This window comes from Lutjanus erythropterus, chromosome 6 (assembly GCF_056507025.1).
Source record: "Lutjanus erythropterus isolate fLutEry1 chromosome 6, fLutEry1.hap2, whole genome shotgun sequence".
Classification (NCBI taxonomy): domain Eukaryota; kingdom Metazoa; phylum Chordata; class Actinopteri; order Lutjaniformes; family Lutjanidae; genus Lutjanus; species Lutjanus erythropterus.
The window spans coordinates 35,259,017-35,283,818 of NC_139322.1; the positions used below are offsets into that span (position 1 = coordinate 35,259,017).

Below are 24,802 nucleotides of genomic sequence, written 5' to 3' on the forward strand. Positions count from 1 at the left end.
AGAATAGTGCATAAATAGGTGTTTAATCTTTACATCCAGTCACAAGTCTTTTGTCCATGAGTATTTGCTTATGCACAGTGATATAGTTGGTGGGTCTGGTTTGGTATAAAGAAAGTGGTTCCTACATGAAAATGCTCACAGCGAGGTCTGTGGCAATCTCTAGCTCAGTGCAGAGTACATTGAGCACCACAAGCCGAGTGACATCCAGTTCCATAGACCCCTTTTCTGTTTGTAAACACCAACAATTCCCTTATCTCGTTAGCTAACACTAGCTAGCAAGTTTTGGCTCATTTCTCTCCACAATGGCTGAAGAAATCACGAGCTCTTCTGGATATGTACAGTCACTCACTGTCCAGCACCTTGAGCGTTACTAACATTAACCAATGGGATCAGACTGGACAACCCTTGCGTGCTCACTCAATGGACAGATAAGGTGATTGGACGAATATACTGGCTATCGGCCCATTGCTAATTGCTTTTTTTTTGCAGTGACTTTAGTCATTTTATTTAGCTAATTTTATGGTGTTTGTGAGTGACAGACACTGCTCCGCGATACACTCAGTGTCACAGTACACACCCACTGGGCGGGAGGACAAGTGAGAGGAAACCAACCTGCAGAGCCAAAGTATTTTTTACAGCTAATGCATTAAAGATTTATTTCAACCAAACCAGAGTTGAATGCCAGGTGATTGTTAGAACAGTGAAACAGTGAATGTAGGGTTGGCTATCAAACTGTGACACTTTAATGGCTTAGACCAAACTGCTTAAAGATCATCAAGTATCAAAGATGGATCAGTATCATCAATACCAAATTTTGGTACCTAAGGAGTAAATCTCATCAACAAATGAGCAAATTAGCATGCAGCATGCTTGCACCAAGATCTAATAATGCCGGTGACTGTCTAACGTGACACAGCCGTGCAGCAAAAACACTACGTTACGACCAGAGACGGTGATCATTGTTATTTTTACACCAGGTCTCTGAACAGCTTTTTCCTTTCAAAGCAAGAAATTGTGTAATGTGATTTTCTTTTTGTCAAGGGTTAAGTATAAAAAATGTAGTTTTCAGGAACTGGTATCGAAGCCAAGGTAAAGTTACTAGCACTGGTATTGAAATTTTTTGAGTGAATCCCAGCCTTACCAAGATGGTTTTGGTGAGTTTAACCTTGTTTCTGTATATCAAGTTTAAACAAAATGTGTCTCACAGGCCATTAAAGCTTGTCAGTAAAAGAGAGAAACTTGAATTCAGAGGGGGACTGGTTGTATTTTTCTTTAAAACAGGTAAAACGGAAAAAGAGAAAGTAGGTGTGTGACTATTGTAATAAGACATTTTGTAAATCTCATTGTGTTTAACCACAGTTATCATCATTTTGTTTTTTTTTTTCTTTTGGTTTTAATTAGAATTTGCAGCTAACCTGACAGTGGCAGCTACCCTGAGGAGTCGACTTAGAAACCGCTTGGCCGGTGATTGGATGAACCAACTGTCTATCACATCTAGCATGGGCTAACTTAAACCAACCAGACCAAACTCTTGTCAATGTCGGTCAGAAGAAGTGCAAAAACATCTTTTTCATCGAGAAAAGCCTTCAAAAGGATCAACTTGAAGCCTGGCAAGATGGATTCTCACGTGATCTCGCAAATCCAGCTAACAACACAGCAAGATATCATTTTGCTTGGTCATGTGATCAGTCATTAGTCTAAGACTATTACATAATAATGACATTGGCACTAAATGGTTCTATTATGTATGAGACAAGCTCCAAAACTTGGCAACTCACACCAAAACAATCTAGATGTACAAACAGCACTACAGGCCAGAAAAAAAATATGTATTTTTGATTTGAGGGTGAACTGTCTCTTTAAATCCACATGATGAACTGGTCCATTGATTCAGTCAGTGTGATGTTTTTGAATGTAAAATATCTTTATTCGACCTTCTCAAAATGTGTTTCAATAACAGAAATTGTCATCATGGTGAGTTGGAATACTATTCACAAATAGGAATTAATTAGACATAATTTTCAAATCAAAATCAGCATGTCATCATAATTCATGAAAAGCAACAAGCCTCTTCCAGACTCTTGTCCACTTGTCCACGATCAAGCAACTTTATAAATAGACTTTTATACATTTTTGGGCGTTGAGATTTCAACGAGCAGTCATCCATTAGTGAGTCAAGATTGAATCTGAGATGTTAAAGTCTGATGTGACGGAAACAACGATCATCATCACACCAAAAAATACATAGAAAGTAAAACCGTAACAGAAAGGAAGATTCTGTAGTTAACACATAAAACAAAGATCTCATCAGAAGTACTTGACAAATATCAGTATATCATTCTTTTGTTATACAAAACAAAAACTGATTATTTCTTTTTTCACATGATAGTTGATGGTATTTTGGCAACATCTGCATTTCAGGAGTTAACAGAAAGTCAACTATTAACATAACATAAGTCACTGGACATTATTCATCTTTGCCCCCGACCCGTCCCACCCCCAACATTATGTCTTTATACATGATATTGCATGATAAAAACTATGATGAAATCATTGACACATCAATGACATTTACATAGTCAGCAAACCTTTTGTTCGCTGCTAGAGAGTGGAAATGACTTCTCATCGTCTCTGTGTCCTTTTTATTAGCTCTTCATTCTTTTTTATGCCTGCTAGTCAAGATTGAGGTGAATTCAGCTTCGGAGTCCAATCACAAACTGAAAACAAGGGAAAATCAAGTGCTATTTTTTTTTAGTTCTACATATCAAAATGTTTCCCCAGGTTGAGTTAAATAATTGGGGAAAAAATTGTAATTATTTAAGCGTCAGTTGTTCGACTTGAAAGTGAATTGACCTCAAATCTGCAGTAAAACCCACCTAGCTTCAGAGCTCAGTCAGAGTATGTAGTCTTTAGTAGAAAAAACTACAGTGTCACTACTTGTTTTGCTGGTTCTGCACCACATCTGAATTAAATCAAGAGTTCTTAGAGGCACCTGGAGTGGTACAAATATGTGCTCATCAGGGTTAAGGTATTGTCAGTTCCTTTGTTAAGGTATTTTTCAGTTCATCATCAAGTCCTCAGGAACAGAGTACCCGGAGAAGAGACCAGACCAATGATCACACAGGTAATGATGCTCGGAAGCCTGACGTGACCGCTTACAGGCCTCAGGGCTTTTTTTTTCTTTGTTGTTTTCTTTTTGTAGATTTGTCATAAAATATGTCCTGGGCCCGTGAAAGTATTCCCAAACGAGAGATGCACGCTATAGGAGATGTCTAAATCACAATATATACTATATGAGAGACATTACCGCCATTTATACCATTAGATATAAAAAAAATCATCATGCTGACATCTCAGCAAGTGCACTGATTTTCTCAAATGACCATGTACATATCAAAAGCAAAAACATTTCTTGCAATACCAAATGGATGAGGTCTGTAGATACCGCTTCAATTGTTTCTATTTTTCAAATGCTTGCACAGTTACTTCAAGGTTAAAGTGAAAGAAAGTTTTCTTGAATGAGGGCCCAGCGCTCCTACCCTAAGATGGTTGATAGATGTAGGCTAAGGTCTGTGCAGAGCCTGCATGGACAGCATCATTAGATTCAGCATAAGGGCTGTTTTCATATTGTCTTAAAGGCCCAGCTTGGAAAACCAGAGGAGTGCTGTTCTACCCAAATGTGTCAAACCGAAACTTTACTGACAGGGGATGCTGCGGAGTGATGTGCGGTCACATCACAGGAGCATTGACTAAAAATCTTCTCTCGTGTGCCTGACTTTTGTGTTTGCTGATCATTTCCATAATGAGCCTTTAATACAGTACTGTTTACACAGCTTCCTGAGAGTTAGCTAGCTACCATTCTGAAAAACACACTGCACATCTAGCTATCTGCTCATTATATGTATAAATATTGTAGGGATGCACCAATAACCAATACAGGGTAGATGTACTCTGCTGAGACAATTAAGTATCTTATATTAACACATTACTCATGTGTAACTCAACCTCTTGTATTGTTTAGTAAAAGTAGTTCTGTCTTATCCCAGGCTGCCAAATATTATTTGTTATTTGTCACAACCCTCTGCCTGTCATGCTGATGGACATTGTACCCTTAAATGTCAGTTGAGACGCCTTTTAAAAACATGGTTAACATGGTGAAATAGTTCTGGTTTGGTAAGATTTCAGCATGGATGTATGAAATATGCAATATGTAAGTTCTGTCACTAGGAGTCTCTCTCAAATTATCTTATATATTATATTATAATTATAACAAAAGACAGTTTGATGACATTGTTAAGTAAGGTGGGATCATGGGAGTTGTTGTTCATGATGAAAATCTATCTGACATGACTCAGGCAATTCATGGATGAGGAAATTTAAGTTATATTCCTGTAACATTTAGTAACAATCGCTTCCTTCCTTCCTCACTCTCTGATGTATCCCATGTTTTCCCGTAAGTTATAGCAACTACTGGCTAGTAGTAGGAAATACACTGTTACATTACTCTGATTTGAAGAAATTGCGGATTTCTCGAATCTTAATACACAATTCAACAAAACACATTATGTATTACATCATGCATTATGTATTATAGGCTTAAGGGAGAACTGAATACAGTGTTAAAGGCGAGCCTCCGTTCATTCCAATAAAAGCTGCTCAGTGGCACATGAAACCCAACTTTCAGGTATAAAGTTACCCGCATCTTCCACTTATGCTTCTGTATCATTCAGCCCATTGGCTTAAAACACGTCACGTGACGTAAGCTGAGGAAGTCACGTGACACATATAACCTTATGTAACTTCAAACTTTAGACAACATTGACTTTTGTTTCACACGGGACATGAACCCCAGCCTCCTGGTTAAAGTCCTAGACCCATCTATCCACCCCACCTCCTCCATACATGGATTTTCATGCTTGTTATACCACGCCATCTGACGTCTACAGGACATAGCAAGACGGGCGTCTCCACAAAGGATGCTAGAAGGGTACATACATAGTTTGAAGTCATTGGTCAAGCTAGCTCTAAGTACCCTCTATTGCCAATTTTGGCCATGCAAGGCTCTGTGGTCACATGAGCAATATTAAATACGTAACATCCAGTTAGACTTTCAAAATAAAGCTTGCTGAGAAACATGATTAACGTGTGGCTAATGATGATCGGTTAGGCACCACAACTGCTTTGATAGAAAAACAGCATGGATTGGATTAAAATAAGTACAGTTGTTACGTGACATAGTTACCTAAGTTCTGTATGTTAAATTGTGTCTGTTCAAAAGAAGTGAACATTGGCTTTTGGTTTCATACAGGACAGAAACCAGCACCCTCTGGGTGAAAGTTCAGGATTGTTTTGACCCTTCTATGCACCCCTCCTACTCCATATGCAGACTTTTACATTCTTTATACTACGTCATCTGACATGGATGGGTTTACGGTGAAGTTAATGACAGCCAATGCGTCTGATAAAGACACCAAAGGATACACCGAGGCGTGTGACAAAACATCAGTACTTCACAACCTGGGTATGAGAACAGACTCTGTCATCTGATATTTAAGATGGGTACTTGAACACGTTAATAGTGCATCCCTAACAAATTATAACATGGATTACATTAAGTATAATGCAGTATAATCAGTTCCTCACTGGACTGTATTTTCATTGCCTGTTCTGCTAAACTGCTGTCTGCAGCCGTCTCAAATAACACACATTACCTTGTGGGATTGAATTGCTCCGTGAAATGGATTCATTATTACTTCTCAGGGTTTACAGTATGATCGTGCCTTCCCCCCATTGGCAAAGCATGCCTCTTTCTCATACGAAACAATTAACTGTGTGCTTTTTTTTTCTTTTTTTTTTTTTTCCACATAACTAATTTTATCCCCATGATGACTCGACCCTGGTTTCAGCCTGGAAGTGCTGCTCTGAGAGGGAGAATAGCCCCGTGTTGCAACCGCAGCTCGTCACATGTTAGAATCGTACTTTGAGCAACATCACTGATATCATGACAATCAGTGTCACTGATGCGGACGTGTCATGTAGCCTATAGAGGCCATAACCCATAACTGCTCATGGGTACAATGGTGAATCACAGACCTCATACTGGCAGGGTGATGAATGCCCTTGCAGGTAATTTCATATTTATAGAGCAGGTACCAATTTTTAGATCAAAGTAGGACGCTTTCATTTGATTAAAAACACAAGCTGTCAAAGCAACCTATTAGTCGTGTCAAGCCAATCATCTCGGGGTTGTCTTTGTTTGAAACGTCCTGTAGAAATTTCAACTTTTATGTTGCTGGTGTAGCAGTGATCACTGTTATGAACGTGTCAGCAATAATTAATGTCACAGGTGTTTCAATAACAACCGGTGACACTGGTGGCATCATCTGGAGTGCTACATCAAGGTACGGTGTCGGTGGCGTGTCACACATAATTTTTTTTTTTTGACATTTGACCCCACATTCACACTGAGGTCATGTCATCTGCATTTCTTGTGGTTTTTGTCAGTCGGGGTGGGGGGTTACTTTAACATACAGTGGCTAGTTGCAACCTCCAGTATTAGTATACTTGAAGGGCCTCATGCAAGAATCATTTTATTTAGAATTTCCTCTTCGGTATGAACAAAATTCACGTGTGTTCCAGACCTGTCCTACCAGTCATGAACAGATACTTTGTGTTGCTACACTGGGAGATGGTTTACGTATAACAAGGCCTATATTTAAGCAAATTTTAAGTTCAAATATGTTGTCAAAATCAATAAAAACTGGGTGCTCCCATAGCTCAGCTGGTGGAGCATTCACCCCATGTGTTGAGGCTGTTGGTCCTCTGCAGCGGTCGCTGGTTCGGTTCCCACCTGTGGCCCCTTTGCTGCATGTCAATCCCCCCATCTCTCTACCCCTTTTCCTGTCATATCTTGAGCTGTCCCTATGCAATTAAAGGCAAAAAAGCCCAAAAAATAATCTTTAAAAAAAACAAAACAATAAAAACTAGAAGGGAACTCTTGGGAGCAAAGCGAAGGCCAAATGCCCAGTGTTGCAGTGTAAAATGAAAAGTAATTTGTGTATCTGCCTTGAGAATCAGATCTAAACTGAATTGATTCTTCCTTGGCTCATGTTACACCCTTCCACCAAGTTTCATGAAAATCAGATTGGTGGTTTTTCTGTAATCCTGTTTACAATCAGACAAACCAAACTGAAAACATACCTCCTTGGTGGAGATAACAGAAATATTCTGTTCTCCATATTATTATGGCTTTACACTTTACTGAGAGGATGGGCAACTGTTTTGGATAGAATTAGGGCTGTAAGTAATGATTATATTCACAGTTGATTAATCAGTCGATTATTTTCTTTTAAAATGTCAGAAAATGGTGACAGAACTTTCTGTGTTTGTTTGAGCCATCCATCTGCCCCACTCCTTCATATGCTGACGTCGCTGCTCTTTATACCACGTCTATGAGACTTTTGTGCATAAAATGACACGCCATTTCTGTACAAGTCTGCAGAGAATAAAAGGAGGTAAAACAGCACATGGAGAGCAGAAAAGGTGTTGTGAAGACATGCAAAATTTTCGAGTTACTCTTGTGCAATTTGGCGAGACCAGGCTGGAACAGGTGGCACTCATCCGGCTGAGACGAGCAATTTCTGACAAGTTTGCTAAATCCTGTGCCTTGCAAACCTGAAAGAAAAAAATAGACCATAAAACGTTCTTGCACGAGGCCCAGTATATGTCAGTTTTGCTATTTTTTGCACTGCTTTACTAAAGGGGGTTGCCTTGGGAGGACTCTCGACCTCAGTGTATCTAAAATCCAGCCCTGCCCATAAGAACATAATAATTGATCTCTAACATGGTAGCAAGGATTAAATGGTAGAACACCAAGTCATAGTATAATCTGGTGACTAATACTCATGTTACAGAGGCAGCATTTTGACGTGATTTTGTTCTCTTTAGGGACCTTTGACGTCATTTTAGGGGATTATTTGCTGGGATTTCGTCCCTCTTATGATTCCTACTGTTTTACTACTACAAGCAGCGTTGCTTATTCAAAGAGGCATTTAAGTGACATCACCTTAAGACAATGCAGCACTTGGGGCTTCCCTCTGAGAGAAGGCCGACTCATACAGCCATATTCACACAGTCTTAAGACATCTGTAGAGTAAACTGATCACTGTATGCTGGAACCATAAATTGGAGTAAACTGCACACTGGAGAAAGGAATTTACAAAGGACTGAACTCAGACAAAAAAAAAAAAAAAACATGACTTCTAAATCTGACTTGTACAGCTGCAATTCATTTCAGCAATTTGAGTTTTTACTATATACCGTAGGGTGAAATACTACTATAAGGGGCTTGTTTTGAGGCCATGTTGATGCAGGGGAAGCATAATTTTTCTATGTGAAAAATCTGTGATCATACACAATCACTTTAAATCATGGTCCTCTGCTTTTCTGTGGAATATCCAGCTCAAAATATCCACTTTATTCCCGTCTGTCTAATCCCACCAAAGCAGTAGTGAGGAGTCACAGAAACACAATGGGTTTGCACATACTCCGATGCTCTTCCGGCACGAGGAACACTGAAACCAAGGGTAGAAATACTATACTCGAATGCATTAGAGTCAGATGAGGTTTTGTTGTCAGCTGTTTTTGTCAGCAGTTAATGTTATTTACATTGTTAAGTATGTACAGTAGAGAATCTCCCAGAGATGTTAGGTTCTGTAAAGCTGCAATGGGGTACTCCGTTAAATTCCTCACATTTGAAAGTCCTTAGATGAAGAGCCATACAAGTCCCTGTTGAAGTGTTGTGGATGTTTAATAATGTTCTTGCTGCTGTATTGCGAGTCTTGACTCTATCACTGTACGAGGAGTATCGATAATCTGCTTCCCGAAGCTATGAATGTACACGACACACAAAACTCAAAGTCATTAAACAGCAAGATTTTAAACAAATCATTGTAAAATCATAGATGGACATTATGGTTCTTCATCTCAAGGATTGAATTTCTCACACAAATCAAGACTTTAAATACAGTAAATCTTTTTTTTTCATCATAAAGGTATTCATTGAGAAAGTCGAGTGTTAAATGCACTGTACAACCTTGTATAATTTTTTTTTTCAAAATATAGTTTATCCCAGTGTGTTTTGTTGTTTTTTTTTTTTTATCTTACAGAATCCTGTACACTTGGTGTCTGCATTGAAATCGGGTGATATCCTGATCATTGGAGAGAAGAGAAGAAGAGAGCAGAGGGGGGAGAAGAGAGGAGAGGAGGAGAGAAACAGATGGATGAAAGAAGAAGAGAAGAGAAGTTGTCCAGTGCCACTGCCGCCCTCAGTGAAGACGCTGCACTCCGTACCTCGGCTCTCTTCTGTCCCGCACCTCAATCTGACAGAAAACAGAAGATTTTTATTGTACTGATTCAGAGACTCAGGACATACAAATCAAATACTACAAATGAACATTTAAGACGTTATAGGTAAGGTTTAAAGGAGAAATCCACAAATTTTACATATAAACATCGGTTATTGGCCAAGAGGAGCACTACTGAGTGAAAACAACTGTATCTGGGTGTCAAGTCTAAGAAAATAACCCGAATAATGTCATAGTGACATCATCAAGACTAATTTAAAACACAGTAAAGGTCATATGAAAAGCTGCTATTGAGTTGCATCATGGGACATCTCCTATGTCAGTGTTGTAATAGTAATGCAATATGTTTTTTGTGTGTGGGTAGGGGAAGCTAGCTGTCCCATACCAGAATTGCTGATCTGCAGGAACAACTACCAAAAACACAATACATTCTCATCCCCAACTCGACAAATATGGCAGTTTGGTCAGTGGCCCTACACATCAGTGATGCTCTACATACACGCTAGTGGTAGTTTTGAACATGCAAGGTCCCAAAGTCAAGTTAGCAATAATAAAGTTTGCTCATAAACATGATAAACATGTGGCTAATAGTATGAAACAGTCACAACAAGGTTAGGTTTAGGAACCAAATGTACTTGGTCAGATTTAGGAAAACATCAAAGTTTGGATTAAAATTATTACATTTGTTACAGAACAAAGTTATGCACATTATTTAAGTTAAAAAGAAGTCAAAGTTGACTATAGACTAGTGGATGGAGCTTCTGGGTCTGAAAAGTGAAGCCAGTGTGAAAATGCCTTACCCCTGCATTCTCTGTAATGGCCAGCAGGGGGCAACTCCACCGGTTGCAAAAAGAAGTCCGATTGTATGTACCCTTATGGCAAAATGACCCTACTTCTTACTTGATTTCTGACCTCAGTAAACACTTGTTTGGTCTCAAATACTAGTTTAAGGTTTTCTTCAATACATCACAATGATTATTTTGGTCTTTATGGTCCCATTTAGAGTAAAATAAAATAAATAAAACACGGTATAAGGCTTTATGGTGGGGCTGCCACGTGAATGACAAGTCATTCTCAGTGAGTCTGTCCAGTGTAACACAGTGGGCTCATGAAACTCAAACTAGGAGTGCTGATCAAACATGAATCAAAATTATGTTACAACATTGCCAATTTTTCACCTAAAATGTTTTCAGACACATCATTTTACTGTTTAGTTGTAATATGAGAAAGATTGTGACCAGGTAGCCCCTGTTTTTTGTCCAGTTTCCAACAAAGTCTCAAACCATTAAACTAGGCAGTGTGATCAAATATGGATATCCTATCCTTACATTGCATATTTCTCATCTAAAATATTTTCACTGAATTTTTGCCTTATATGGGGAGCTTTTTGGCCAGGCAGGCCACCATGTTTTCCTCCTGAATGGATGAGCTAAAACTGCCCAAGTCAGAAGTCACATGTCACCCACAAGCTCCACACTCTCGTCAAGACTGCGCACGGTCTGGTTGAAAAAGACCGGGGGAGCCCCAGAGTGCGAAATGTAATTCAAAATAGTAGTCCACAAACCAATGGGTGACGTCACAAACCCTGGTGTCCTGGGTGAAAGTCCTGTGTTTGTTTGAGCCATCTGATCCATCCATCCCACCTTCACTATGTTCTCTTTCTTTGTACTACGTAACCTGAAGTCAGTGGCACATAAAAACACTGGAAGGGCACCTACAATCACCTTCATACTATGAAGCATAGGGCCGGTGACCAAGCTGGTGTATTGAAAAGCAGCAATGTCAAGTACGGAAGAGGTAAATGAAAAACAGAACAAATGCACAATGTCATCTGTGGGTGTTTTTTTGTCCCTGAAAACCTAAAATGTAAGCTAATTTTATTTTCAGTGACACTTATTTACCTTTTTTAGGAGTAGGTTTATATTATTTCACTTCAGATTCAGTTTTATTTGTATAGCACCAAATCACACAAAAAGTTATCTCAGTGCACTTTTGGAATAGAGCAAGTCTAGATGTTACATTTTATAAACCCAATTTTTCCCATCAAGAGCAAGCACTGGGGCTTTGTGACATGACAAATGGTTAGTGGGTGAGTTTAGGGGGCCTCATATGGAGAGATAGAATAAATCAGAGCAATCACTGACCACGCAATCTGCTGATGAACACAAGCAGGGAAAAAAAAGACTCCAGCTACAACTGCCAGCTAACGTGTCTGGGCACAGTGCTACACTCAAAAACTAATGAGGCCTTATGTAGGCACATGTTAATGTATTCCTCAAACAAAATGCACATGAAGTGTGTAAAGCAAATGTCAACTTACCCTTGACACAGCAAAATCTGCAAGGACAAAAGAGAACAAAAGTGTTGGGACATAGTGAGGCAAGGAGAGGAAAAGTGCATATTTGTGCAAAATATGAACCTGCTTATGCAAATAAGAGTTGAGCATTTAAGTCATCACTTAATGGTAAAAAAAACACCCCCTTAATTTGTAAAACATGTCCAGTTTAAGCTCACATTTTTAATTTATTTCATTTCTTCCTTCAATTTATTTCACTTAAAATGTCATTGTACTGTGTGACCTAACACTGACGCAGTTTACCTGTCTACTTTTGTCACTTATGTGTCGCACAGTTGCGTTCCTGGACTGCCCATATGTTGTCACACAATTTTGTTGTCGGAAACTGAAGAGAAATGTATTTCCATGAAAGAAATGTGAACCAAAAAAAAGGAACTTCACACAGCTGGTGAAGCATTAGATGCATTAAATGTGTAAAATCACTGAGACTGTCAGTGAGGTTAATCAGATAAGAACAGAAAGACACGCCCACGCTCTGGAATATCTCCAGTTACCATGGAAACCATCATGGAGATAGACCGTCGGAGAACTGAGACATCTTATGTCACTTTTCTCTCTCTTTATCTCTCAGTCTCTTCCTCTCACTCCTCCTCTCTCTTTTACTCTATCTCGTTCTGTATCTGTCTGTATATCTCTCAGTCTACTATGTCTTATGTCACAGATCTCTTCTTCTCTTTCAGCCGTGCTCTGTCTCTTTTCCTGCTGTTGCACATTTGGTTTATGGAGTCAAAATCAAACACATAATCCTTACGTAAGGAGACTTTTTATTGTTTTGTGTTGCATCTTTCACTCCTGCCCCCTTCTTCTTCTTCCTCCTCCTCTTCCTCTCTTTTCATACGGCTGAAACAATGCAATCCAAGTGTCCTGATGCAACATCATGCAAACTGTCAGAAACCCTCTGGAGGACTCTCTCCTGCACTTGAATACAGCACCGAAAGCAATTTGGCTGGAGTTACTGAGGTCAGGTTGGAGTGCCGTCATTTTTCAACTGGGCAAATTTTGTTCATGTTAATGGCCTCACAGTTAAGGCCTCGCAAATTAGAGCTGGAGGAAGACTGACTGGCTAACCCATCTTTAGAGGCAGTGAGGTACTGTATTACACACTATGCTTTTTTTTATTTTTTCTTTATTTATTTTTTTAGTCAGGTTTACTCTAAACAGCAGAAAATGCAGCTTAGCATGTTAATTTAGGGAGCTCTGTTTGCTTTGCACTGATTCAGGGACTAATTTGATGCAATTGTTGTGTTTGCCCTTTTCTGTTTGTTAATGTTTGTTAACCTGGCAACATTCAAGAATGGTCCAAAAGTTGTAAACAAACTTGCTTGCATGAACAAGATATTCTCTCACTGGTCAGAAATATCACCAGGACAATTAGCCGCAAACAGTTTTCTTCTTCATTATGGGACACCAGCTATTGCTAATTTGCTAATTGTTTCTAATTGTTATCAGTGTTCATTAAATGAGCAAAATATTAAATTTAAGTGAGCATCTGAAACCACAATAGTTCCGTTATCCCAAAAACATGCGTTCATTGTTCTGAAGGCCTGTTAAACCAAAACCACCAACTTTTGTAGATACCTTAACCGTAAACTAACTAACCATGATCCTTTTCTAAACCTAACCAAGTCGCTTTGTTTACTAAATCTAACCAAACTGGCATCTTTTCACAACATTAACCACGTCTTTATCATTACCATAATGACAAAGATCACCTGACTATGACCATGATAATGAAGGTCATCCAACAAGGGTCACCTGAGTGCGTACTTCCCCGCACTTCTGAATTCACATTAAGGGTTAAAAAAAAACACCCAGTTAGAGTGTGTATTTTTGGAACAATGGACCTTCAGAGCAGTGGGCTTTTGTTTCCAAGATAACAGGCTTTTTCATTTATCTTTTCATTGGTTGTTATATAATGGTATAGTATGGTGGTGTAAATAGCCTTCTGACTGCAAACAAACTGGTCCAGAGTTGGAATGGAGGCGAGCCAGAACCACCATCTATAGGTGATAGCGGCCCTGTTTTTTTGCGCCGTATTCGAGTCTGACTGCTGTTTTCACATTTACCCAAACAAACCAAACCTAAGACACTTCAGGCTTCAAACGATCAAGGTATGAATACGCCTTTAGGTTGGATAAAAGAGGCACAATCAGCACAATCCAGAACTGTACAAAAAGTCATTATCTTATGAGTGGTCAGATTTGTGTGTTTGACAAATTTTCATCTTATATCCCATAGTTAACTCCATTATTATTTTATCAGAATTTAGGCATTAACACAACTTTATTGGATTTGGGGGCTCTCCAGCAACCCCAGCCTAACTAGAACTGAGATATAGCATTACGTTTGGCAACTTCATCAGTAATCCTCATCCCTAAAGTCTATTGTCTTGTATTAGTGAAGTATATACACAAAAAAATCATAATAACTCGAATCTCTGTGTTGCCTGCCTAAGTATGTTTTTCTATAGTAAACAACCAAATGGAGATCCTAAAATGAAACACTGATCTATCCTTGCAATGCAAGAATAATGCTGCTCCTTATTTTCACGTGTTCTATATGGATCATAAACTGGTGAGGATACTGACATGACTCAGCTCAATAAAGCTGAAACCATTAAAAAGTCATCTAGAGATGGCTGTGTTGGCATCACTTAATTAGCTAGCTGCCTAATGGAGGGCTATAACAATAAAAGGCTAATCAAACCATGCCACAACCATTCAGAAAATAATTTGTAAATGTAAATGTAATATAAAATGTCATATTTGGGTCATGTTTACTTACCTTTGTTGTCTGTCTGCAAATCATCCAGATAGAAGTCTGTCTGCCGGTTACCCAGGACGAAGGCCAGGAAGGAGAGGATGAGGGCGTCCAGGATGCCCATGATGGCCAGCATATAGGCCCAGCGTACAGAGCAATCGCCCAGGGAGTATTTCCCCGTCTGCTCCCCGCACATGTCCCGGATCACCTCGGCGTCCCATCCGTCAGGGAAGATCATGCAACCCAGCACCAGGCACACTCCTGCAGGAGGACACAGAGGAGGAGAGAAGCAGGGTTAAAGCGGGAACTGGAACTGGGGAGCGTGATATGTGGTGGTATGGGGGAATATCAGAATATCAGTATTTAGAATCAGAATTTCAACTTAAACCACCAGAAGTTCTGCAAGATGAGATCAGTAATCTGCACAGAACAAAAGATGTCATACTGAGTCCAGCTTTTTCTTTATGTCTTTTGATACTGTTAGATATTTCTTCATGTGAGTGTCTTGGCTTACACACCATGTTTTACACTACAAAGTGATGGTCTGTTGAAACTACTGTTATTGAAAAAAATTGGTGTTTGTGTGTCTGTGCAAATGCTCATCCGTGATTTTTGTTTTTTGACCTGTCCTGTTGTGCACTTCCATGAGTGTATGTATGCTCTGTTTGTGTGTTCGTGTGAGATTTAACCTGTCCTCCACCACTGAGACAAGAGATGTAGCTCACTGAAACAAAGCTAAACTGAACTACGATAAACCTGGGACTAACTGGGACGTTCTTAACATGTGGATTTATGTTTTAAATTGACAAACATCATAGGTGTAATTTGTGGCACCTTCACCATAGACTGCCATTCATAATTTTTTCTGAATTAAGGCCCCATGGGGCACACTGGAAGGGGCGTGGCTTAGGATTTCTATTGGGTAGTTAACGGTGGTGAAAAATGTCTGTTTGATTCAACAGGAAGTGTTGCTGACATCACCACACAGCACCCCTGGGTGACATAGCTGAAAAAATTGAATATTGGTCAATATCAATAATTATTGATCATGTCTGTTATGACTGACCACATGTTGTGTACTCCAGGGGGTGGAAGTGTCATAAAATGAGTAAAAATCACAAAAGTTTTTGGTCATATACCTTGATATTGCGATAACAGGGGTGGCTCTAGAGGGGTGGCATAGGATGGCAATTGCAGCCTCTAAAAGATGCCTTGTGACCCCAACTGCCACCCAATTTGATGACAGTTCCAGTTCAAAATACATGCTTGCAAAGTTGTGGCTGGATGGGAACTTACAAGACTGAAACTCTGAAGTCAAAGTGCAAGTGAATGCAGCAAGAGATGATGCTCTAATGCATTGAATTTTATGAGACATTTTACGCTAAAAGACGGCGTTGTGTTCAATGAAATGTTTTAAACCAAGTGGTTGAAGGCAAATGATAGAACAGTTTGAAAAGTTACTGGCTGCTTTACTGTAATGCAGCCTTTAAAACCAAGAAAAGACATATCACGATATAATGATACCCATTACAGTATCTCATCTCATTTCACAATACAATATTATATTGATATATTACCCAGCCCTATATATATTCATTTTCACCAGTCTGAATATGATTAAGGAAGGGAAATAGCTTTGCATGTCACCACTTAACAAACTTAAGTAAATACTTTTAAAAACTCAAATTTAAGTAAAAAATGTGGATCTACAGACTCTCACACAGCACCACTTTGTTTTTAATGCTGATAAGCTCATTGCAGTTTCAACTAAAAACTTTGCCTCCTGCAGCTTTAAACACTCCTGTTAGCAGAGCTGATCCAACTGTGTGTGAACGCCAGCAGCTCTCCAGGTGTAGAGGGGTTAACAGTGAGACAGTAGAAAGATGGAACACATGCAGCGTATACATTATTCACCCGCACACAATTGAATATGTGACAGAATTGCATGCACTCACACCAACAAACAAAAGTGAGCACATGCAGCGCACACAGACACGTACAGCACAGTACAAAATCCTCTAGGGAAATGCATACATGCAATTATTTCAACGCTACAACAAAAATGGTAATCTATACTTTACACCTCTGCTCATTCATCAAAGTGAGCATCGCTGGGGAGCTGATTGTGCCATATTCTTTGCTCACCAGCACTGTTTAAATAGCAGTCGGCCTGTGCCTGAGGGGCTGTAAGTAAAGCAGTGGGCTCCACTGGGAGATGGGGAACATACATGGCAGACGTCACACTGGCTCTTCATTCCAGACCAGACATGTCTTTTCCACGGGCAACATGACTTGTGATACACATGAAAAGTCAGACAGATTTGCCTGAGTTGGTGATTATTACGCTTCAGTCCAATAAATGTTCAAAAGATTCAATGTCTGGAGCTCAATTGGTGTGCAATTGTGAATATTTTAAGTGCTGTGTGTCTATTGAAGAGCGTTGGGCAGCATTCAAACACAGTCGCGGCTGTGTGGAATGAGGCGTACAGTAGTAACGCAGGGAGATCACACGCTGAAATGTAAAACAGAGGATAATAGCACCGGGCTTTCAGTAAATTCTGCTGATCTGCTGCTGAACATATGAAGCTTAATCTTTTCTGTGGGCATCAAAGCCTCAAAGGTCAACAGCTACGTTAGACACACCACTGATAGATAGATGCATCATTCCTGAGTTCTCTATTTCTGTCCATACAGAGATTTTTTTTCCCATTAGCTGATACATTCAGTAAAGTCCAACAGAAATGACAAAGGTACATGTGTCTGATTGATAGCTTAGCATAGACACACCATATAAACAAACCTGCTTTGCTAACTGGAGTTAACAGCATTGTACAGACATGTAGTTCAATGTGCTAATTTGCTAAATAGCTATCTATCCTGCAAAATGATGTTAGCAGAGAACTTTTAGGGACCAAGGATGTTTGTTCGGTAACTTTTATTGCAAGTCAAGTCAAGGTGCTACACAGTGCTGGGAAATTCAGGCACTCCCCATTTTGGTGAAGCGGCCAGAGTCCCAGTGTAGGAAGCTAAGAGATGTACTGCTGTGGACAGGGTCAGCAGCAAAACGTATGATAGTGACCTTAAAAATGCCCACCAAAAAAAATCTATATCATTTTAAGTCTATGCTATATTTACAATATTTTCACAATTTTATCTTGCCAGCAGAAAGCTTTTTATGATGTGAAACCACCGTTTGCCAAAAGTCACTCCCAGAACACAGGAGTTGCTGGTCTACTGCGCCCTTAATCAGCCACTTTGTGTTATTGTATGACTTTGGTTAGTTTGAATTAACCTCAGTCACAGAATAACACACACAGCACAGCTAGCCGATAGAGGCAGCGATAACCCAGCAACTCCCGTGTTCTGGGTGGTAAAAACACTGTTTTTGCTTTTATAATGGTGCTGTAAAGAGGTGCAAATGCTGAGGGACTCTGAGTAGCCAGTCAAGGTGGTTCAGGCATCTCATAAGGATGCCACCTTGTTGCCTCCCTAGGGAGGTGTTCCAGCTGGGAGGAGGCCACTGGGCAGACCAAGGACTAGGTGGAGGGATTATATCTCCACCCTGGCCTAGAAACAGCTCGGGATCACCCAGTCAGAGCTGGTTAATGTAGCCAGGGAAAGGGATGTCTGCAGTCCCCTGCTGGAACTGTTTGGATAAGCGGTTGGAGATGGATGATTGATGGATGGTTTTCCTCTGCAACTTGATCGGATGCTGTTTGATTGGTTCAAACAAAATGGATCTGGGGAATTAACTGTTGACCAGCCTTAATGTTAGTTGATTCTGTAAATGGAGGGAAATGAATTGATTTTTGCACACTTTTTTAAATAAGAGACTTTCCAAGTCCAAGTTGAGTTGCTGTTTTTGATTTTGTTAAGCTGAGTCTAAAGTCGGCAGTGTGTCAACTTCACCATCAAACAATAATTAAACAGTGACTGATCCCCAATTCAGGCAATATTATTTAATTTGGAATGTCTCTGTGATAAAAAAAAATGGCATACCATGTTTGTGATTTTTCTTTTGTTTTGTTTTGATATTTTGTCTTTATTGGACAGCATACTGTGTAGAAATTAGAAGGAAATTAATGGTGAGAGGTGTATGTGTCACAACCATCAGGCCACTGTTTTTCTTGTTTTTCTTTTTTTGAAAAGGGAACGTGTGACTCTACAGAACAGGTCTATATGCTTTGGCAGAAAATAAACATGCAATTTAATTTTAGCTGGAGTTTGAAACATGAATGAATTTCACCAAAGGGCAGATCTGCGGGAGAATGTTGTGCTTGTCGGGTCTGAAGGTGATGGATCTGAGTGTATTAAAGTGAAGTCCATTAGTCATACGCTTGAACCCTGTCACATTAGTGATTCCCTCCAAAGACCCTCCGTTTCACCTACGAGCCATCCATCATGAGAAAATGGTGGGTGGTGAACTCATGGCAACAGATGAGCGAGGATATCAGATTAGTCACCGCCTCTCTCCTTGCAAAGCAGAACACCATGCAAATATGAGGAGTCTTATTTCAAGCTGAGACATACACCGTTAGCAAATGTGACCGCTCCTCTGACAAAATGATTGCAGGCATAATGAGAGAATGTAATGAGAAAGAATATAATGACGATAATACAGTAAGTAATGAGAGAATAGAAGCAATCGTCGTGGGAAATCATCATGTTATTAGCTCCTTTTATGACCTTTATGCAAGATATTAACATAGATGAGAGATGATAAAATCATTAACTGAGTAATGAGCATCAGGTAACATGTTTTATGGATTTTTGATGAATGTTTCCCCATCTGGCATGAAACAAACTCGTGTGTGGGCTTTTTGAAAATGGGGATGCAGATTAACTCCAAGAACCCTGATGGGCAAAATCTTTTAGCCTCATGGCAGCTCATTAACCAATCATTTCCTTTCTCCTAAATGTTATTAACTCTTATTTGTTGTTGTAAACAGTACAGCATGCCGCACGTGGTCAAGCAAACACAAGCCCAAAACGTATATGGTGTGTTTAAAATCACATTTTCTGGATCAAATCGTGCCATGTGGTATTATTTTACATGAAGGAAAACAACAGTTAATTAGAAATTTCATTTTTGTAGTTCCAGCCAATGTGTTGGTTGGAAACCAAGTGTTGTCAGCAGTCGTTGTTGAGATCACAGAACTTTGTTAAAAATAAACCCAAAGAGGACAACAAGCATGGACAGTTAGACAAGTTAGTCAACTTATTGGACAACAGGTTGTCCATTGTGGTACAACCTGGTGAGCAGCACAGCCGCATTCCGAGATCTTTGACTTTGTAGATGATACCAATACCAACGACGTTCAGCCATTTTTATTTTTCTTTGCCACAAAACTCTTCTGAGCTTCCAGGATAAAAGACTGAGGGGGAGATTTATTATGTCTGGCACACTGTTAGGGAAGTATGTTGCCATGTCTGCAAAGTATATATATATAATTCTGATGACAAGGACGGTAGCCCACAAGCTATGTTTACACGACATTAGCGTTTAGAGTTTAGCCACTGCAAACGTGGAACATAACTGGCAACACAGCAGAGCAGCTGTGTCAGACAAAACTGACAGTAACGTGTAATTCAGGATAACCAGGAAAACATTTAACGTGAAGTAAAACTCACTTATACAGTTTAAAGATTCATAGTCACTAACTTTGTAGTTCACTCCTGTTTTCTCTAATCTATGTGACTGTTCAAATGCATTTCAGTACAACAGAAAGTTGATGCATCACCATCCAAACAGACTTTAATCAATTAGTTGTCAACTATTGAATTACTTGGCATCTATTTTGATAATCAATCAATCATTTTGGATCTTTTTTTTTTTTTTTTTAAATTGTCCCAATTTCCTGATTTCAGTTCCTCAAATATAAATACTTTCTGGTTTATTTACTCCACTCTGACAGTAACCTGAATATCTTTGAGATGAGGACAAAACAAGACATTTGAGGACATTATCTTGGACTTTGGGGAACATTGATCAACATTTTCTGACATTTTATCTACCAGTTAATCAATTAATCATAGAAATGATGAACTGATAATGTAAATGTTCATTATCTGCAGCCCTACAAAGATGTTTTCTTAAGTCTGTAGACTCTCATGTGTAGGCCAGCATATCTCTGCAGCACAACAGTAATTCTACAAACAAAAATTGGGTTTTTATCAAAAATTACACCTCCTGTGATTTGAAAATTGCAGCAGACCATTGCAATTTCGATAAAATTTCGATTAATCGTTCAGCCCTTGCTCATTCTAAGATAGTGAAAACACAATTCTTATTTTAAGAATATTAAACACTGATTAAAGCAAACTTCTAAGTATTATATTGCTTTTCTGCCATATTCTGCCAGTAGATCACCTTAAATCTTACACACTGGACCTTTAATTGCAAAAAGGATATGTAGCATATTGCTGAAAACCCTTTCTTTGTGTGCTGCATGGCAGTATGACAGTAATGACCGTGTGCCATGATTTTCTGCCCTTCTCCTGCATCTTCAACTCAAGCGTTTAAGTGGGCACTATAGCGGGCTAAAAATAACCCCCACCTTCCCACAACCCAAGAAAAGCCCTTTGAAGTTGTTGGGGTGTTTCCTCTTCCTTCCTCCCCTCCGCTCTCTTAAGACACTGCATTCTGAACTTGGAGGGGAGGAACTTCAAAGGCGGCGAGCAGAGGGATCGAACAGAGAGGGGAGAGGACGGGAGGGAGCGAAAGAGGAGCGACGGAGAGAGCTGGGGAATGAAAGGGAAAAACAAGTCGTGTGAAGAACGAGAAAGAGAGCAGGACGGCTGTGGCTGCTTCACTCCATTATGTCATTTTTCTCATCTCAGTTCATCAAACCCTGTCATTTCTTTTTCGCTGCGGCGTTCACAGGCCGTCCACTGTTACAAACAATCAGATCAAACTCAATGAAAACATTCGGAAATATGTCGTCAGGACACATTTGTGATCCAACTAGTTAAAATGATTACGAACCGATTTATTTATAGCGCCTTGAAAATATTTATAGACTCATTACGTAAGGATTTTGTCAGACTTTCTTATCTACATGTCCACACAGATCCTTTTTTATTCTAGACAAACAGTCAAAAATGATTATATAAGAGCTCTAAAAATACCATCAGTGTGCTATATATAAGAGCGTGTGTGAAGTATTTTTGATGGGAGCAGCTTCAGGCCCCAGACTCTGTTTGCTGTGTGTACACGGCCGTGACGGCATCAAACACTGTGGCATGTGCTCCGACCGACTTACTTCCTGATATCGCACAGTCCGTGCTGGAGATTTGTTTAATGAGCTCACAGACATAGTAAGACATCGAAACACACCGCTTCCTCTCTAATGCAGATTGAAGCATCCACACACACGGCAGGTCTGAATAATCTTGAATCTTCAGTCAAGACTGACAAAAATTTAAAGCGAAAGTGGGGTCCATGCAACAGTGCATCCTCTGTTCATGCCAGTGTGAAAAACTAACACGCGCTAAAGCTAAAATAAAGTGGTGACATCATCATTGCATTTTTTATAAGCTTTTAAGTGTCCTGCTCCCTGTTTGCTGCCAAATGAACTGTATTTGAAGTATTATGCCATAGGCACTATGTTTTTACCAAAAATCCCACAGTGCAATGCTTTTAACACGCGACACCTGTCAGGGCGACATGGTGGTGCAGCAGTTGGCAGAGTTTGCACGTTCTCCACGTGTCCACTTCCTCCCACAGTCCAAAGACATGCAGCATAACAGGATAATTGGTGACTCTAAATTGCCTGTAGGTGCGAACGTGAGTGTGAGTGGTTGTTTGTCTCTGTGTGTCAGCCCTGCGATGAATTGACGGCTTGTCCAGGGTGCACCCCGCCTCTCGCCCAGTGTCAGCTGAGATAGGCTACAGCCCCCCGTCAGATGGATGGACCTGTCAGTGAGTCAACAAAATGACGCTGTACGTCTGAGGCTTCCAAATGGTGTGCCGCGTGTGCACACTGGGGTTCCATAAGTTAGATCCAGATGTGTCTTGAGATTTTGTGACAACCATACATTATTATTGCAATATAAAACTTTGCACACACTCAATTCCTAAGGCAAAATTCCAGAGGCAAATTCTACACCCTAACAAAAATCCTTCAAAAAATTCCCATCAAATTGAACACCGTTGTCTGATGCTAGAGCTGCAACAATTAATCGATTATTATATTAATTGCAACTATTTTGATAATCAACTCCAACCCGAGAATTTGGGGTCAATAACGATATGTCTTTTTTTATTTTATGCATTTAAAGTGGCAAAGACGTTGGAATTTGTGTTGACCACAAGTCGGATTAGAGTCCTTGTTTTCATCCAAAAAGGGGTGGGGGCCTGATGCAGGAGCAAACTACCTTGATAAATTGTTCTAATCCATTGTGAGTAAGACATGACACAATTTGTTCCTACCTTTTTATTACTTTGTCTGTACAAGATCAGTGGAACAGTAACTGTAAAAAAGTTGTGCACTGGGAAAAATATATTTATATAAATTCATAGGTACAGGCACAAGAGATTACTAAATTGTGGCTTTGCTGCTTGAAAAAGTTGCCTACAACTCTTAGCTTCTGATAGCTGCAAGCTAGCGTCATTGTCGCCGAGGATACACATAACACATAAACCGCTGCTGGGACTCAGGTGCTGCACCATTTCACAGGTGTGGGTCATGTTGTGGGGCTTGAAGTTTTCAGAGGTGCGGGTTTGCAGCACCGGACCGTTGCAGCACTCTGGACCAGCCTTTCTCCCCAAAGCATAAAGTGCACCTGCTTCAAGTATTATGCAAGGCATCTTTTTTTTTTACACACCCACAGATTCTTACAAGCAGATACAGTGAGCTACCAAGTGCACCAACTGTTCACTGACAATGAAGGACTAAACTGTAAAATCAACCTTAACTTGGCATCAGTTTTTTCACCATAACAACACACGCAACTACAGTATATCTCAATCCAACTATATCCACCGTGTGTAAGACGTTATCTTTGAAGTCTTAAAAGCTTTAGAACGAGTCTGTACCTACGATCACAGTGTAACCTCCTGTTAAACCTCCTTGTGGAAGTGAGCCCTGCAGTTTGAAGTCCAGCACAGGGTGGAAAGGTGTGAACATGACTGCATTAAGAGATCACCATGTCCGGCGTATAATTTAATAAAGCCGTTTGACGCCTGCCCTACCCTGTGTCACTGTGTCTAGACCTTGACCTGCTGTCCTCCATCTATCTAATGGACGGCCTCCTTGCTGATGTACAGAGCTTTCATTGGAGTTGGGATCAAGCCTCTTGAGTGTGTGTGATTGTGTGTATTGCTGAGGGGGCACTTTACAAGATGTTGCTGCCGCCAGGGTTCACTGGCCCACTTGGCATGGAGCTCTCCCTCTTTTTTCCCCCCTCTTTCATTCTGTATATACACTCTTCACTCTGATTACCTACTGTAAATTCTCTCTGTGCTTCTTTTCTTCTTTATGTTTGTCATTCATCATCATACTCTCTCCTAACATCTCGTTTTTTATTCAGAAATTTACCAAAATTTAATACCTTTATCAAATTCGTTTTTCTGGTGATTTAAAACCCAACCTTTCATTCTCCCCCATCTCTTTCTTTTTCGCATCCTTTATCTTATTTTCACTCATCCCTGTGTCCTTGGAAGTTGCTGGCATGGGTCCCGAATCCGGGAACAGGATTGGCAGGCGTGCAGAGGCTCGCACATAACCGTATAATGTGTCATCGCACGAGTCCAAGCATCGTCCTCCATTGAGCCACGCGAAGCAGTTTTTGTGATGTACTGAGGGATCAGTGAGCGGTCCCTGCCGGCAAGCCAACTAATTCACAATTAGAGGAAAAGTGTCTAATTGAACTGGCGCTGATGCTGAAACTACACAAACTCTGATTGTTGTCAGAGTCTCACTGTGTTTTTAATGAATAACCTGAGATCTGAGAGGTTTTGTGAAAGTTAACTGGCAAAAGCAGAATAATTCTAAAAATACGACATGATTTGTTCATTTTTAATGATTGATGAGACAAAATTGAGAAGACGCACACAGCACTGATAGCCTCTAAGACCATAATTGTATTTGGGTAAATGGATGGTAGCAAATCCTCTTGTTGAAATGAAGACTAGAGTGTCAGTTTATTTCAATTTCCAATGACTGATTCTCTTCCAAACAGAACTGTCTAACTGAATATGATTTTAACTATTTACTTTACCTTTGTCTTTACCAAAAGTAAGGAAACTCTTATCTCTCCGCTGTAAACACAGAGCACTGCTGGTTATGTGGAGGTATTGAGCTGTTCCTGAGATGGCCAA

General features: G+C 39.9%; 1 protein-coding gene across 1 annotated transcript in view; it reads right to left on the reverse strand.

Moving 5' to 3' along the window:
• Window positions 1–7,368: 7,368 nt before the first annotated feature.
• Window positions 7,369–24,802, reverse strand: part of LOC146325658 (LHFPL tetraspan subfamily member 4 protein-like) — a 37,744-nt gene continuing 20,310 nt past the window's right edge. The window contains exons 2-4 of the mRNA XM_084721789.1: window positions 14,506–14,742; window positions 11,686–11,702; window positions 7,369–9,380 (exon numbers count right to left, since the gene is read on the reverse strand). Of these exons, the coding sequence (XP_084577915.1) occupies window positions 9,327–9,380; window positions 11,686–11,702; window positions 14,506–14,742 (308 nt within the window). The 3' untranslated portion in view covers window positions 7,369–9,326. The remainder of the gene's footprint in view (window positions 9,381–11,685; window positions 11,703–14,505; window positions 14,743–24,802) is intronic.